The following is a 13,730-nucleotide window of genomic DNA, read 5'->3' as shown; positions in this document are numbered from 1 at the left end:
GCTTGTTTGCATGTGACTATTCTTCTTTTGTTTGTTGATATTTGTTAATAAAAAATAAAAAAGTTGTGGAGTTTTATAATATTAATCAACAATACTAGCTAGCTATAGCTACCCTTAGTTGTTCAAATCATGATACATATTTTTAAAGAATGCTACAAAAAGAGTGAAGAACAGATAAGGAAAATAAAGTGGATAATGGAAGCAAAAGATATTGATGCATTGGCCGGGAATCGAACCCGGGCCTCCCGCGTGGCAGGCGAGAATTCTACCACTGAACCACCAATGCTTACTTTTTGTAGAAAAGCAAGATTTATTAACAGTATAATAATACGGTATTTGACGAATATATAGTAATGACTGTTGTAGTAAGAAAACATGTTATTCACCTCATTCTCAAACATTTTTATGAAAACATGGCAGCCAAACGCAGAAACTACAAATCCTTGCATTAACATGTTCATGTTAGCTGATACTTCATGACAAAATACACCATATTATACAGTCCTGCTAATGTGTCTGGACCTAAACTGCAGAGAAAGTACCCATGACTGACCCGAATGATTGTCCAATTAAGCAGGCTAGATGCAGTTATTTTGAAATGAATATGCATGTTTTTGAGCAGTCATTTAAATGCCTTAGGCTATTAACTGCAGTTTACAGCATAGAGTAGAGTTTTGTACTCACTTGAAAACAATATTAACATTCTTCATTACATTGTGTTGTTGTAGCCTACGTAGGATACATTTCTTGTTCATAAAAAAACTGAAACAATTGGGTAGCATTTCGAGCTGTATACCAGAGCTCTGGGAGGGAGGGCACTCAGCGCAGCCTTGGGAGCGCACAGTGTAGGTAGCTACCTATGATTTCATTATCTGATAAACTTGTTTTTATTTCGCTGTGTAAATTGACTGGATATATTCACCGCATTATTAAGCCTAACATTAAGCTTATGAATTATGGGATAATATGCATACGCTTCTAACTTAGGCTATAGGCTACTTCGAGTATGTCTGTCTTCATTGTTCTGTTGCGCAATTACGCACCTGGCCTCTCCGCTGCCATGGCTATTCCTTTTAAAGCTTGTTGGACACTTATTTCGACCTCCTCCTCGTTCTGCTCCTCCTACTACTATTAGACTATTGGAGGAGAGCTGAAGCTTGCTGAATGGAAGATAATGCTGTAGCCTAACAGGAGTGGAGTTGGAAGGAGAAGACATATTTTTTTATAGTAAGCCTATTATTTTAACACCAGCTACATCCTGAAAAAAAAGGCCAACACCAAACGAGTGGCCTGCTAATGTACCTTTCTGGACCTTCTAAATTGTGGAGAATAGACCCACACGGTTGCATAATCAGGCCTATGCAGTTATTTTGGCATGAAACAAAACAGGAAGTATGAGTGGTTATTCAAATTAGCCTACCTCACTGCAGTGTATAATAACTGTGTATTCACTTGATAACAATAATACATTCCACATTGCACTGTGTTGTAGCCCAGGTAAAATAATTGTTTTCTAAAAAGTAGGCCTACTAAATAGTGGAGCTTTGTGTGCCCAGGGATAAATCTAATAACCCTAGATTTTGAAGATCCTTGATTAGGTGACAGTACAGAATGTCAGCTTTTATTTTATAACCCAAAACACAACTAAACCAACTGCAAATGTATCCAACGACTTTGTAGAGCTTGATGTAGTCATTGTGTGCAAGGAATATGTGACTAAATACTAAACCTTTGACTACCTTGATACACTAGAAATCAATTTGTCCAAATACTTATATGACTTCTTCATGTGGGGGCGACTAGATACATAAAGTGCTTTCATTTCTAAAGGTAAAACCCTCAAATACAGAAAGTCACCGTTTACTGTCGCCCCATTTAAAACATTTGAACTCAAATCCCAAACGCTGGAGTAGAGACAAAAATGTTAGCTTCACTGTCCAAATACATATGGAGGGGAGTGTATATAAAGGCATGAGTTAAGACAACCAAAATCGTAAGGTGTTTTATGAAAAACAAATGTCTGTCTTTTGATCCAAATTGAATAGCTACAAAATGATGTTCTCATGGAGTATCATTCCTTGAGCCCACTCTTGGATGGTCTCTTAGTGTGACTTTCACACATCTCCATTCCATTTAAGAGTCATGGTATACAGATAACAATAAATCAAGAATAAGGACAAAATTAACAGCTGCATTTACTAGAATTCGCAGACAATTATCAGATTGTTAGTTATTCAAATAGAAAACAAAGAAACAGTACATTTACATTGCCTTCTCTAGCCTACAAAGCTACCTGGCCTGACATCCATATCTTCCTAGCTTCAGCACTGAATTAGACAAAAAGTACAGAATTCGACATGTACAATAGTTCCATTTTTAATAAGAACAAAGAAAGTCGGCACAAGCTAGAATAAACCCTGTCATTCTACAATTGAATTTGCCCATAAATTGCACCTCCACTACCAAGAAGAGGCTAATGATACAAGAGGAAATCACTGGTTAGACTGCCAAATGAGGCAACCCTATATCATCATCAATATCACCACATTCACTGTAATAATAGAAATGTTTTGAAATGTCTTTCCTATAACAAATGTGAGAATAATCCAAAGATTACGTCAGGCACCAGGTGGAATAACAGTTTTCATTAAATGATAGGCCCATAACATGATCAGTCAGGACACATGAAATTCAAGTATCAAAATTATTAAGAGGACACTAACTAGCTGTAGAGGAAACTACAATGACAGTAAAAATGGAGAAACAAACCAACATGACACAATCAACAATACATTAGGCCACGGGTAGGCAACCCTAGTCCTGGAGTGCCACAGGCACTTCATGTTTTTGATTTAACCGACCTGGAAGACCAGGTGTGTTGAATTTAGGCAATCGCTGAACTTAGCTCAGTTGGTCGGGTGTGGTGCCTAGTTGGAACAAAATCCTGAAGTACCTGTGGCACTCCTGGAACAGGAGGTTGCCTACCCCTGCATTGGGCAATGTTTTGCATTTAAGGCAGTGATATTTCTTCCAAAAAGTAGGAACTAGATAGCTATGCTCATTCCATGTTAAATACAAATTAAGCCCCAACGTGACCCACCGCCAATGTTTTCTTGTACAAAATAAAGTCTTCAAAGATTTGAGTGAGAATCAGAGTTCATATGGCCAGCGGTGGGTAGTGTTCTGGATGTTTTTGGTCTCCTTCACAGTGAGGGTTGTCAGGGCTTATCAGACTGGAGCATGGTGGTGTCACAGCCTATTATCTGGCACAAAACCTAAACAGTTGGCACAGATCTGGCACAGCGTTGTTTGTATGTTCTATTTGTTCGGTTAACGGTTGCCTTTCATGGCCTCCTTAGCAGCCAAGATTAGAGGTGTAAGACTAGACAGGGGTTTTGCCAGCTTCAGGAAGGGATGCTAGACAAAAAGAAGAGAAGGAGAAGAACGAGAGTAAAGGGTTAACTTTGAAGCTCATCTCTATTGTAGTACATGCAGACAGGGTAATGATGGAGGAGTATATACAGCCAAATCCAACCAGTCAAGTTGGCACAAGAGTAGAAGAGCAAATCACAAAGGAAGCCATAGATAGGATGGGTCATCACCTGCAGCAGCTCTTTGCCCCCACCTCTCTTCTCCACATCCATTTCCAGGCAGAGGTTAAGGAAGTCTCTGAATATGGGAGACAGTTTCTCTGGGTTCTGAAGTTCTGGAGTCCCATTTGTGGCAATCAGGTACAGTGCCTGGGGGAGAGGAGAGTGGGAAGAGGAGAACTGTGAGGTGCTGGAAAAGTATGTTACATCCATGTCAGTATCACTATGGAACTAGCTTTTGATGCACTGTGATATAGTAAAATAAATAAATTGAATTTTAGGAGGATGCTGCTCTTTGGTTCACTTACTCTTAGCGGGTTCTCATTGAGGTATGGAGGCTCCCCCTCAACCATCTCAATGGCCATGATGCCCAGGGACCAGATATCAACCTTAGGCCCATAGGCTTTCCGGGTCACCACCTCAGGAGCCATCCAATAAGGCGTACCCACCATGGTGCTGCGCTTGCTCTGCTCTGGAGTGATCTGGGCGCAGAAACCAAAATCGGCTGCACAGAGAGAAGGGAGGTGGAATTCAGAGAGAGATGGAGACATATGTTAGTGAGGGACTGAAGGGTAGCAGTACAAACAGTAGCACCAGCTTGTAATAGTCATTTGTTAACTATCCTTGCCAAATTGGTACTTATCTTTCATAGGATGCAGATGGCAAATTCCAGCTATAAATATGAATATAGAACAGTTTCACAATATCAAAGCGAATCCATATACCCGCAGACTTTCAATAAGGTAAATTTCCACCCCCAACTAGGGCTGTTACTTCCTCTACATAGGCCTGGGGTTGTTTAGTGGGAGAGGGAGACTCACTGAGCTTGACAGAGCCATCCATTCCCAGTAGCACGTTGTCACTCTTGATGTCACGATGGATGACCTGGTTCGCATGAAGGAACTCCAGTGCTTGTAAACACTTCAGATGGGGAAACCAATGGCAGAGAGAAAGAGAGAGAGAGCGCGCAATGGAGCGAGAGGGGATGAAGAAACAATGGTCAATATTTCCACATAAAATAAAGGCTCTAAATGTGAACACACAAGTTACCCACCCAGCCACTGTTAAAGGGTAAACAGGTCAAGGTTAATGCAGTGTGCCGTATAAGAACTTGTCACCTCTCTGCAGACAGCAGCTATCTGAGCCTCGTCCATGCAGGTCTCTGTCACCACATCAGTCAGCGAACCACCAGCCAAATACTCCATCACCACATAGAGCTCCTCTCCCACCAGGAAACTAACAAACACACACAAGACACCAAAGCCAGAGAGGTTGTTAGGGTATATTGTATTGTACAATATCGTACACCCAGTAGTGTTCCACCATCACCAGAAAGTTAGGTTTGGCACCCCCAACTTACACCAAAGTTAGTGCTGTTAAGCTTAATTATATATTTGACCATTCCATTACCTGTCTACATAGTTGACAATGTTCGGATTCTTTAACTCTTTCATCACCATAATCTCATTTATTATCAGCTCCTTCTTGGGCTGCTTCTGTAGGTTGATCTGTTTAATGGCCACCTGTGAAAAACAGCCAGAAATAAGGAAAGGTTCAAAATGATCCTCTAAAATTTGTTATCCTGCAATCTCTCAACTCCTGCCAGGCTTACAGTTTTCAAACGCTTTCCCCATTTCTGTCTCTCTGTATCTAGTCTCTGCCGCACTTTGAACATCATTCCTCAACTCTCAAGGTCTCCTACCCTTTACTATTCTCCTCAATCCACCTATCCCTGGTCAGTCAACCAATGACCCTTAATTCCCCTTTACCTCCTGTCCAGTGGCGACGTCAATGGCTGTGAACACTGTCCCTGAAGCCCTGTGTGGAGACGGTTACATATTTTTAATAACTTGGACACACACAATACACCCCAATTACCACCTTCAAATTAACTTACCCCTGTCCAATTTTTTCATATCTTGTGTACTTCTTTCTGGGATCTCCAATGCTGACAATAGTTCCTGTGGGCAAAGATAAAGTTATACAGACCAATACTAAATTTTCCTGACAAGAGAGTTATATTAATAACTACCAGTAAAATTGTCATGTTGGTAATGTAAGAAATGTAGTGTGTTTACTCAGTTTGTCCATGATCTCCTCATCTGACATCTTGCCCTTCTTCTTCTGTCTGTCTAGACCCTTGGAGGCTGCGTCTCCATCTGGACACGTGGCTGGAGCAGGGATGGGGTCAATGACGGAGCGAGTGTAAACCTGCAGCAGAAACACACACAATAAGAATGAGGGAATGAGCGATTGTGAGCAAGAGCAAAATAAAATTGAGGTGAGCTCCAGTCAAAATTACTCACACTCTTAGTGTATTCGGGACGTGGTGCCACAATGGGTGGAGGAGCTTCATCATCATCATCATCATCATCATCAATGTCCTTGATAATGATCGATGAGGGTTCCGTGCCCTTTTTGACCGGCTATTGCAGAAAAGATAAGACATTTCATATATAGCCCACACATATTTTCAGGGGTGCTATGAATGAGGTCAAGGACCAACAAATCCCAGCCCATAGTATTCAGGTAGCTAGTAAGGGAAAGCGGGATACCTAGTCAGTACAACTGAATGCCTTCAACTGAAACGTGTCTTCCACATTTACCCCAACATCTCTGAATCAGAGAGGTGCGGGGGGCTGTCTTAATCGACATCCACATCTTTCGCGCCCGGACAACAGGGGCAGAACGACAGATTTTGAAGTAATAACTAGAAAGAAGTCAGTACTTACAGAGTGGGGTCCTGCAGGGAAACCATCCTTTTCTAAAAATGAAAAGGGAGAGGGAAATAATTGCAGTCTTGAAAGAGTCCATAACAATCTTAGAAAACAGCAAAGTGTCATCCATGAGAAAGCTCACCAGAGGAGAAACTGAGGTATTTCTGGCGGCCGTTGCCTGTAGAATCATAGAATTTGAGCACGTCAAGAACAGCCTGGGGGTTCTTCTTCTGCTCTGACTTGGTGATGTTTGACGTCTGGAGGAGCCGTGCCCATTGCTCTGGCATGCCCTATCAGAGAGGAGGATACAAAGAGATGGGGTCAGGGGTCAATCAACTAACTCGGGTAGAATCAAAAACAAGCAGTACTATGGTCCTCCAGGCTGGGATTTGAGTATCCCTGGAATAAGAGTTGAAAAGTCGGATGAAAGTGACCCTACTCACAGTGAACTCCCCAGTGACAGCATCAAAGCCAACGTGGATAGTGTGTTCAAAGTCTGAAGGAGGAGAGATCTCTGGTCGTTCTTTGTCCCGGTCTTTCTTTCTACCACCTGAAAGTCAATCAAATAAACCATCATTACATTCTCTGTTAATAAATGTAATCAGATCTAACAACGGATAGACTGAAATCGGAAAGACCGAAACTCAACTGCTCCCGTCACTGGATAGTCTGACGCATACAGATGGAAACTAACATAACATGGATTGGTTCTGAACTAAGATACACTGAATGAAATGTAGCCTCTTAATGCACCTTTTAAAAAATGACTGAGGCTGTGGCTCCATAGATAACTGTCCCATCCAGCCCCCTGGATCTTTTTTCCCCCAGAGCTGTAGATCCGAATCACATTCTGCACATGCATTTCTCTACTTTCACATTTCTCACTGTCAATTGTGAGTAATACTTTTTCAAGTTCTAGCGGTAAAACGCCCATGCAGCATACCAACCATTTGATCTCAACCAGGTTCATAGAGATATGCATTTAGGTTAGATCTTCTTGAGCTATACAGTGTTGTTTTGAATTATGTACAGAGAGCAAATTTTAGAGCAGATTATGTTAACTGGAGCATAGCTCGTGTTTAGTTCCAATCAAAGCACTTATTTTGTCTAGTGGCGCGGGCATGACAGAAAAATGCGACCATTCGCACAATCATCCTAAAATCTTATAAGAAATTAGGTGTTTTTTTGTATTCCAATAACGTTATACCAGGGATCAGCAACTTTGAAGGGAGTGGGGGCCACAAAATACTGTAATCCTGCAATTTTACACATTTTACCATAGGGTGGAGTGATATTTTCACAGTTTTGAATATGATATCTGAGTGAGACTGACTAATAAAAATCAATGGGGCCCCCCAGCTGGTAACTCAACCATGACAACAAGCTAAGATAGTTTAACTTAGAAAACTAACTGCCAGCTAACACATTTTAGTAGACATGGGCTAATTGACTGACATAAGAGTAAAACTGCTGATGCACAAACAAATTTCAAAATTGCACCTTGTGTATTCTACTATTCTAACTATTCTGACCCCGACTGAGGGAATTGATCTAAGTGACTTCAAAACCCGCAGGCCGCCAGTTCCCCATCCCTGCGTAATACTATTCTATTCGGTACTGTTATGTAGAATGATATCATTACCGTGTGATCTTGCAGACATTTATTCAGCTTTGATCAAACATGAGCAGAATCTAATATGCGCAGAAGCTTCGGGACCTTTGGCTGTCTGTAAGATGGTCCAGAAAATTTGGATCCACACCCATTCCGTCAGGTTCCCAACCAGGGACACTAGGACCCCAGGGGGTACTGGGCCTATCCACCAGGGGTACTTGAGAAGACTCATGAGACGATAGGCCTACTGGTATAATGCACGAGGGGGTACTTCAGGGGTACTCTGGGCAGAATAAAATTCAGTTGGTGGTATAGTAACTGAAAAAGGTTGGGAACCACTGCTTTAGATCCCCTGCCAGTGCACCACCTCTATGGACTCGCGTCTCACCTTTCTCTGCTCCTGAGAAAATTGAGATGATCTTGTTGCGGGGTTTCCTTTCTTCCGGAACCGAGGGCAGGGGCTTGGAGCTGTGATTGGCTGAGAGCGGGTCCTTGCTGGAGCCTGTGCTGAAGATGGTGCTGCTCATCCTGACTGGGGGGGCTGGGGGCTTGTCCTCGGGATCCCCGTTATCACACATGGCCGCAGGGAGCGGGAAGGACAGAAAGAGGGTAACAAAGAGACAGACAGGAGCAAAGAAAGTGCTAATGTGCACAATAGACAGAGGTGGGTCAGAGAAATCAGGAATGGGAATCAGAATAGAAGGAGAGCATGGGGTGATATCTGCAAGATAAACAGAGACATGATCAGTTTAACCACAAAAATGACAGGTGAACAAGAGCACATGCACATTGCATAACATATTAGGTGGTATTTGCTTTAGAAGAGGCAGTCCAGTTTTATGGTTTTAAACCTATTCATGTTTATCTTGAGGTGAAACTGACTTTACACCGCAGAGGAGCACCTTTATCTAGACAGGAAGATTGCTCTGTCAGAACTCATTTTCTCTCTGGCATGTTTTCAGCATTCCCCTATGACTATGCAGAGATATAAACTTAGAGCAGATTTCCTATCATAGCACACATTGTCATTCCCCCTCGAAACATACGCACACAGTGCCAGTCAAGTTTGGACGCACCTACTCATTCAAGGGTTTTCCTTTGTTTTACTATTTTCTACATTGTAGAATAATAGTGAAGACATCAACATTATGAACACATATGGAATCATGTAGTAACCCAACAAGAGTTAAACAAATCAAAATATATTTTATATGAGATTCTTTAAAGTAGCCACCCTTTGCCTTGACAGATTTGCACACTCTTGGCATTCTCTCAATCAGATTCATGAGGTAGTCACCTGGAATGCATTTCAATTAACAGGTGTGCCTTGTTAAAAGTTAATTTGTCAAATTTCTTTCCTTAATGCATTTGAGCCAATCAGTTGTATTGTGACAAGGTACACAGAAGATATACAGAAGATAGCCCCATTTGGTAAAAGACCAAGTCCATATTATGGCAAGAACAGCTCAAATAAGCAAAGAGAAACAACAGTCCATTACAGGTCAGTCAATACAGAAAGTGCAGTTGCAGTTGTTCAAGTGCAGTTGCAAAAACCATCAAGCGCTATGATGAAACTGTCTCTCATGAGGACCGCCACAGGAAAGGAAGACCCAGAGTTACCTACGCTGCAGAGGATATGTTCATTAGTTACTTGCACCTTAGATTGCAGCCCAAATAAATGCTTCACAAAGTTCAAGTAACAGACAACTTAACTGTTCAGAGGAGACTGCATAAATCAGGCCTTCATGGTCAAATTGCTGCAAAGAAAGCACCACTAAAGGACACCAATAAGAAGAGACTTGCTTAGGCCAAGAAACATGAACAATGGACAATAGACCGGTGGAAATCTGTCCTTTGGTCTGATGAGCCCAAATGTGAGATTTTTGTTTCCAACAGCCGTGTCTTTGTGAGACCCAGAGTAGGTGAACGGATGATCTCTGCATGTGTGGTTCCCACTGTGAAGCTTGGAGGAGGTGTTATTATGGTGTGGGGGTGCTTTGCTGGTGACAGTGATTTATTTAGAATTCAAGGCACACTTAACGAGCATGGCTACCACAGCATTCTGCAGCAATACACCATCCAATCTGGTTTGTGCTTAGTGGGACTATCATTTGTTTTTCAACAGGACAATGATCCAAAACACACCTCTAGGCTGTGCAAGGTCTATTTGACCAAGAAGGAGAGTGATGGACTGCTGCATCAGATGACCTAGCCTCCACAATCACCAGAACTCAGCCAAATTGAAATGGTTTGAGATGAGTTGGACTGCAGAGTGAAAGAAAAGCAGCCAACAAGTGCTCAGCATGTGGGAACTCCTTCAAGAATGTTGGAAAATAATTCCAGGTGAAGCTGGTTGAGAGAATGCCAAGAGTGTGCAAAACTGTCATCAAGGCAAAGGGTGGCTATTTGAAGAATCTCTATTTGTTCAACACTTTTTTGGTTACTCACATTAAGCATCTCCAATCCAAAATTAAATCTAGAATCGACTTCCTCATGAAGCTGGTTGAGAAAATGCCAAGTGTGTGCAAAGCTGTCATCAAGGCAAAGGGTGGCTACGTTGAAGAAATACATTTTAATTTGTTTCACACTTTTTTGGTTACTACATGAATCCATGTGTTATTTCATAGTATTAATGTCTTCACTATTATTCTACAATGTAGAAAAAAGTAAAACAAATTAAGAAAAACCCTTGAATGAGTAGGTGTGTGCAAACATTTGACCGGTACTGTAATTCTGGGAAGAACAACACTGGATGGGTGTGTTGCAGAGGCAATAGGAAGGGACTGGGCAAGAAAATAGGTAGGTCTAGAATTGATTATATGCCCCTCAACAGTAATTACTGTCATTTTTCAGAAAGGTGCTGGATACAGAGCTAAGAAAGGCAGTAGAAGTGCAGACGATGGTGGGTTTTTAGAGGGTTAATCATTTCTGTAGTAGAGATCAACAACAGGGAGGGTTGGGTGGAGAAGCAGCATCACAAAAAGCAGCCACATTACTAGCATGTAACGGTCTCCCTTTCATTATATCCTTTGTCATCTCCATCTATGATGTAAAAGAAGTGACCAGGTGAAAGCCAATTCATTACAAAAGGATGTTCACTATATTGCTCACATGTATCCATCTTCTCAGACCAGCACAGATGAAAGAGAGGACATGAAGAGCGGAATCCATGTCAGACTATCGAGAAACACAATAAATCGACTGGGTATGATCATGACCATCATCATAATCACCTTTCAGATCATTAACTTCAGCTAGTCAGGAAGGAGAGAAGAAGGTAGAGGAATACATACAAATTCTCTCACTCGGCCATCATCGTAAATAAGAATTTGTTCTTAACTGACTTGCCTAGTTAAATAAAGGATAACATTTTTATTTTATTTACCATTGACCTAATGTTAGGTCAAGGTTTCTGAAATGTGCAACACAGTAGGGAACTAGATCATCCCCTATGACTTCCAAACGTGCATTTCCAAGATGGAAAATGCATTCTAGAGTCACTGTGAAAGATCAAACGTAATACTTGCAGGTGAACCTAGCTAAATAGTTAGGCCTGATTTCACGAAGATATTAAGTCTAGGCTAGTTAGCTAACAATGTTACCTTTTCAACTAAGCTACCTAAAGCAAGTTAGGCTAACAGTTGTCTGGAGTTCAGTTAGCCAGCTAGCTACCTAAAGTTCGCTAGGCTAACAGTTGTCCGGAGTTCAGTCAGCCAGCTAGCTAACGTTAATTGCATATTGTTAGCTAGCTAACAACATTAGAAGTGTGAATTAGCTAGCTTGCGCTGTTATTGCTAGCGCTAGATTAACAAACTAGTTTATCTCCAAGGACGAACGCCAGACAATAACGAACCCTGCTTGACAATACAGATGTACATTTGGTAAGCAACATAACGACATTAGCTAGATAAGATAGCGCGTTTTCTCGGTGCCGGTAATAATTTACGGGTATTTTATTTGCTAGCCAATGATGTCGACTCGCAACTCACCAGACAGACTCCATACACAACAGAAAACTTGGGTCCAAATCCTCGACGCTGTGAAAGCTTTAATTTGTACATACGTTAAATTTAAAAAATATATATAAAGATTTGATGTAGAGTTTACAGAATATACAGAGTAAACCAATGTATGATTTCAACAGTTCCTATATAACTTTTTCGTCATTCTTTGTCGACCGGGTGGATTCTTCTTCTTTGGTATCATGGCATTTTGTTTGTGCATGCTGCCACCTACTGTGCGGTAGCTATTCAACCAGCTTCACCTGGAATTCTTTTCCAACAGTCTTGAAGGAATTCCCACATATGCTGAGCACTTGTTGGCTGCTTTTCCTCCACTCTGCGGTCCTACTCATCACACACCATCTCAATTTGGTTGAGGTCGAGGATTGTGGAGGCCAGGTCATCTAATGCAGGACTCCATCACTCTCCTTCTTGGTGAAATAGCCCTTACACAGCCTGGAGGTGTGTTGGGTCATTGTCCTGTTGAAAAACAAATGATAGTCCCACTAAGCCAAAACCAGATAGGATGGCGTATCGCTGCAGAATGCTGTGGTAGCCATGCTGGTTAAGTGTGCATTGAATTCTAAATAAATCACAGACAGTTTCACCAGCAAAGCAAGCCCACACCATAACACCCCTTACTCCATGCTTTACGGTGGGAAATACACATGCAGAGATCATCCGTTCATCCACACCGCGTTTCACAAAGACACAGCTTTTGGAACCAAAAATCTCAAATTTGGACTCCAGACCCAAGGACAAATTTCCACCGGTCTAATGTCCATTGCTCGTGTTTCTTGGTCCAAGCAAGTCTCTTTTTATTATTGGTGTCCTTTAGTAGTGGTTTCTTTGCAGGAATTTGACCATGAAGGCCTGATCCACGCAGTCTCTTCTGAACAGTTGATGTTGTGTCTGTTACTTGATCTCTTTGAAGCATTTATTTGGGCTGCAATTTCTGAAGCTGGTAACTCTAATAAACTTGTTCTCTGCAGCAGAGCTGTTCATGCCAGAATATGGACTTGGAATTTTACCAAGTAGGGCTGTATTCTATATACCACCCAACCATGTCACAACACAACCAATTGGCTCAAATGCATTAAGAAGGAAAGCAATTCCACAAACTAACTTTTAACAAGGCACACCTGTTAATTGAAATGCATTCCAGTTGACTACCTCATGAAGCTGGTTGAGAGAATGCCAAGAGTGTGCCTAGCTGTCATGAGTAGGTGTTCTAAAACTTTTGACCGGTAGTGTATACTACTCACTGGCCTCTCTCTCTGTGCTGGCACAGATACACTACACAGGGATCCCTCACCCTCAACCCATCTTCCTCTACTTTATTCACTGCCTCTGGCCACCTCTACCTGCCTCTCTCGCACCGGACACTTCTGATCCCCAGAAACATGGGCACCCCTACAGTTGACACATACAACTTTTACAACACCGAAATTACACAAGCTCTCCTGCACACTTCCTACATCTTGGAATCTCCCTCCTACACACATGACATGACCATAAATGTTGCACCAGAAACATTGCAGTGGCTCTGGCACACAAGATCTAACAGGATAATTGATACATTCTAAGATGACTTTATCATGTAAAAACTGAGATTCAAAACTCAAAAGGACTGACAGTGACTCCTCTGTTTCATCCCTCTCACTACCGGGTCTGTGTCGCACCAAACGGTGGGCACCACAAACACCAGGAATCCTCAACTTCAATTGCTCCACCTGCACACTTAATGCTACCACAGAAACCACTAATTTCCCCCCTTCTTTACTACCTCCATTATCTTACCTCATTTGCA

The 13,730-nt window shown here is 41.8% G+C and overlaps 1 protein-coding gene and 1 non-coding gene across 2 annotated transcripts; both read right to left on the bottom strand.

The window, feature by feature from the left end:
• Nucleotides 1-215: 215 nt before the first annotated feature.
• trnag-gcc (transfer RNA glycine (anticodon GCC)) lies at nt 216-286 on the bottom strand. The gene has a single exon. It is a non-coding gene; the product is annotated as a tRNA-Gly (tRNA).
• A 1,891-nt stretch (nt 287-2,177) lies between these two features.
• On the bottom strand, nt 2,178-12,155 carry LOC110521531 (serine/threonine-protein kinase PAK 2). Its single transcript, XM_021599134.3, has 15 exons — nt 11,909-12,155; nt 8,308-8,640; nt 6,751-6,857; nt 6,450-6,597; nt 6,323-6,354; nt 5,897-6,016; nt 5,669-5,801; nt 5,488-5,551; nt 5,360-5,408; nt 5,001-5,113; nt 4,709-4,826; nt 4,412-4,511; nt 3,899-4,095; nt 3,603-3,740; nt 2,178-3,417 (listed from the first exon to the last, which is right to left on the bottom strand). Exons 2-15 carry the CDS (start codon nt 8,495-8,497, stop codon nt 3,331-3,333), a joined length of 1,596 nt encoding a protein of 531 aa, XP_021454809.2. The 5' UTR covers nt 8,498-8,640; nt 11,909-12,155; the 3' UTR covers nt 2,178-3,330.
• Between the last annotated feature and the right edge of the window lie 1,575 nt (nt 12,156-13,730).

The sequence above is a fragment of the Oncorhynchus mykiss genome, chromosome 4, assembly GCF_057628025.1.
Source record: "Oncorhynchus mykiss isolate SJ-2025 chromosome 4, ASM5762802v1, whole genome shotgun sequence".
Lineage (NCBI taxonomy): Eukaryota > Metazoa > Chordata > Actinopteri > Salmoniformes > Salmonidae > Oncorhynchus > Oncorhynchus mykiss.
The sequence above is the reverse complement of the archived record's forward strand: the minus strand, read 5'-3'. Positions and strand labels throughout refer to the sequence as shown.